The sequence below is a fragment of the Mus caroli genome, unplaced genomic scaffold, assembly GCF_978045245.1.
Source record: "Mus caroli unplaced genomic scaffold, Mus_caroli_1 scaffold_3, whole genome shotgun sequence".
NCBI classification, from domain to species: domain Eukaryota; kingdom Metazoa; phylum Chordata; class Mammalia; order Rodentia; family Muridae; genus Mus; species Mus caroli.
Window position 1 is genome coordinate 67,117,959 of NW_028227258.1, and position 3,027 is coordinate 67,120,985.

General features: G+C 41.9%; 1 protein-coding gene across 1 annotated transcript; it reads left to right on the forward strand.

Moving 5' to 3' along the window:
* Window positions 1-1,197: 1,197 nt before the first annotated feature.
* Window positions 1,198-2,277, forward strand: LOC147005529 (TD and POZ domain-containing protein 5-like). The gene has a single exon (XM_085836047.1). It carries the CDS (start codon window positions 1,198-1,200, stop codon window positions 2,275-2,277), a length of 1,080 nt encoding a protein of 359 aa, XP_085692173.1.
* Window positions 2,278-3,027: the final 750 nt, after the last annotated feature.

Genomic DNA, 3,027 nt, shown 5'->3' on the forward strand with positions numbered 1-3,027 from the left:
ACTATATTGAATTGGTAGGGATTTTAGTGAGGTTTCTTCAAGTTTTTCTCCATTTAGTTTGATGTAGGCTACTGGTTTACTATATATTGCTTTTCCTATGTTAAAGTATGGGCCTTGAATTCCTGATCTTTGCAAGACTTTCACCATGAAGGAGTGTTGAATTTTGTCAAATGCATTCTCAGCATCTAATGAGATGATCATGTGATCATTATTCTTTGAGTTTGTTTATATAGTGGATTATGTTGATGGATTTCCATATATTGAACCATCCCCGCATCCCTGGGGTGATTCTACTTGATTGAGGTGGATGATCATTTTGATGTGTCCTTAGATTCCATTTGTGAGAATTTCATTGAGTATTTTTGCGTCAATGTTCATGAGGGAAACTGGTCTGAAGTTCTCTTTCTTTGATGGGTCTTTATGTGGCTTTGGTATCAGCATAACTGTGGCTTCATGGACCTAATTGGGTAGTGTTCCTTCTGTTTCTATTTTGTGGATTAGTTTGAAGAGTATTGGTATTAGGTCTTCTTTGAATGTCTGATTTAATTCTGCATCTGGTCCAGCGATCTTTGGGTTAGAAGAATTTTAATGACTGTTTCTATTTCTTTAGGGGTTACGGGACTGTTTAGATGATGTGCAGGAAGGGAAAAGTGATCATTATTCTTTGAGTTTATTTATATAGTGAATTATGTTGATGCATTTCCATACATTGAACCATCCCCACATCCCTGGGGTGATCACAATCAGAACCAGGGAGACCAACTAACACCACAGATAACCAGATGGCAAGAGAAATACAGCACAATTTAAATGAGAATGTTTAAAATTTTTCAAACTCTTAGAAAAGTGGATAGAATAGCCAAAATTAGTTACCACATTCAATAAACACACAAAGTCACAGAAAGGCAGAGACAAAGAGAGACACAAACACAGAGGGGGGAGACAGAGAACATGAGAGGGAGAGGGAGATTTAAAACTCACCATAGATCTATATTATCTTCTATAAAACAAATGTTGAAATCTAGAGAAAAATACAGTAGAAACACAAGTTTCCAACATAATACATGGGGAAATTTAGGAGAAATTGAAACTAAAATCTAAAATGTATCTATAATTGTATCTGATATGAAGAAGGGGTAATAACTTCTAGTTCTTCTTTACAGATCAACTTAATCCTCGAAAATACCTCCAGCAGAAATGTCAGAGGACATGGAAGCCACCGGGTGGGGATACACACATATCAGCGTTGACAGCGTCTGCCAGAAGTGGATTATTAGCAACTTTTCATTTTGCATGGATGGAATTAGGGAAAAAATTACAAGCCCAAAATTCTCGTTGAAGGCCAGTGACAAAGTGGAATGGGTTTTGAGGGTACACCCAAACGGAAGTGATGAAGAAAGCAAAGATTACCTGTCAGTTTACCTGGGATTACTCCACTGTCAAAAGAGCCCAGTTTGGACAAAGTATGAATTCTGGATCATAAATTCCCAAGGAGAGAAATATCAAAGTAGGAAGAGCACGAATGTCGTTAGCTTTCAAAAAAACCAATTCAGGGGATTCAAAAAGTTTATCCTACGAGATTTCCTCCTCTCCAATCCACCTTGGCTCCTCCCTGAAGACCAGCTTACCCTGTGCTGCCAGGTGAGCATAATGGGAGCCTTCTTTAACACACCTGGACAGAGCATAACACCTGCAGTCCCGGATCCAAGACACATGATGGCAGATAACCTAGGTGAGCTGTGGGAGAATTCCCTCTTCACAGACTGCTGCCTGTTTGTAGCTGGCCAAGAATTCAGGGCTCACAAGGCCATCCTAGCAGCTCGCTCTCCAGTTTTCAGAGCCATGTTTGAACATGAAATGGAGGAGAGACTAACAAACCGAGCTGAGATCAATGACCTGGATCCCAAAGTCTTCAAGGAGATGATGGGCTTCATTTACACTGGGAAGGTGCCAAACCTCCACAGCCACTCCACGGCCTGTGATCTGCTGGCAGCTGCTGACAGGTATGGCCTTGAGGGCTTGATGGTCATATGTGAGGATGCCCTCTGCAGGAACCTCTCTGTGGAGAATGCTGCACACACTCTCATTCTGGCTGACCTCCACAGCAAAGAGCACCTGAAGACTCAGGCCCTGGATTTCATTGCACTTCATGCTTCTGAGGTCTCTGAGACCTCAGAGTGGAAGTCAATGGTGGAGTCCCATCCCCACTTGGTGGCTGACGCATTCCACTCCCTGGCTTCTGCACAGTGTTTCTTGGAGCCCTCACTAAACACCTAAAATGAGTTTAGGGGATGGACAGCTATGACCAACATCTGTCTTCCAATAGCAATAACCAGTGTTGTTACCACTGATTTCTGGTTAGAGTACAGTATTGCTGGAACATTTATAGTGAACCTAGGAAAACACAGCATGGTGGCTCAGGATTTAAAACAGCTGTTATATGTTAAAATGGTGGGTGGGAGATGGGCAGCACTGGAGTCTGGGACAGTCTCCTTGACATCTACTCTGTTCATGTTCTAGTTTGATTTTTGTCTGATGACTTGGAAACTGAGATTTAATTTAGGTGCTGGCCCTAAGCACAGACAAACCTGAGTACATATTGTGTGAGTTTCTTTGTGATTGGGTTACCTCACTCAGGATGGTGCCCTCTAGGTCCATCCATTTGCCTAGGAATTTCATAAATTCATTCTTTTTAATAGCTGAGTAGTACTCCATTGTGTAAATGTACCACATTTTCTGTATCCATTCCTCTGTTGAGGGGCATCTGGGTTCTTTCCAGCTTCTGGCTATTATAAATAAGGCTGCTATGAACATAGTGGAGCATGTGTCCTTCTTACCGGTTGGGACATCTTCTGGATATATGCCCAGGAGAGGTATTGCTGGCGGTAGTACTATGTCCAATTTTCTGAGGAACCGTCAAACTGATTTCCAGAGTGGTTGTACCAGCTTGCAATCCCACCAACAATGAAGGAGTGTTCCTCTTTCTCCACATCCTTGCCAACATCTGCTGTCACCTGAATTTTTTAT

Bases quoted from the DNA above. Each gene is read 5' to 3' on its own strand.
- LOC147005529 (XM_085836047.1), top strand. From the start codon at position 1,198: ATGTCAGAGGACATGGAAGCCACCGGGTGGGGATACACACATATCAGC.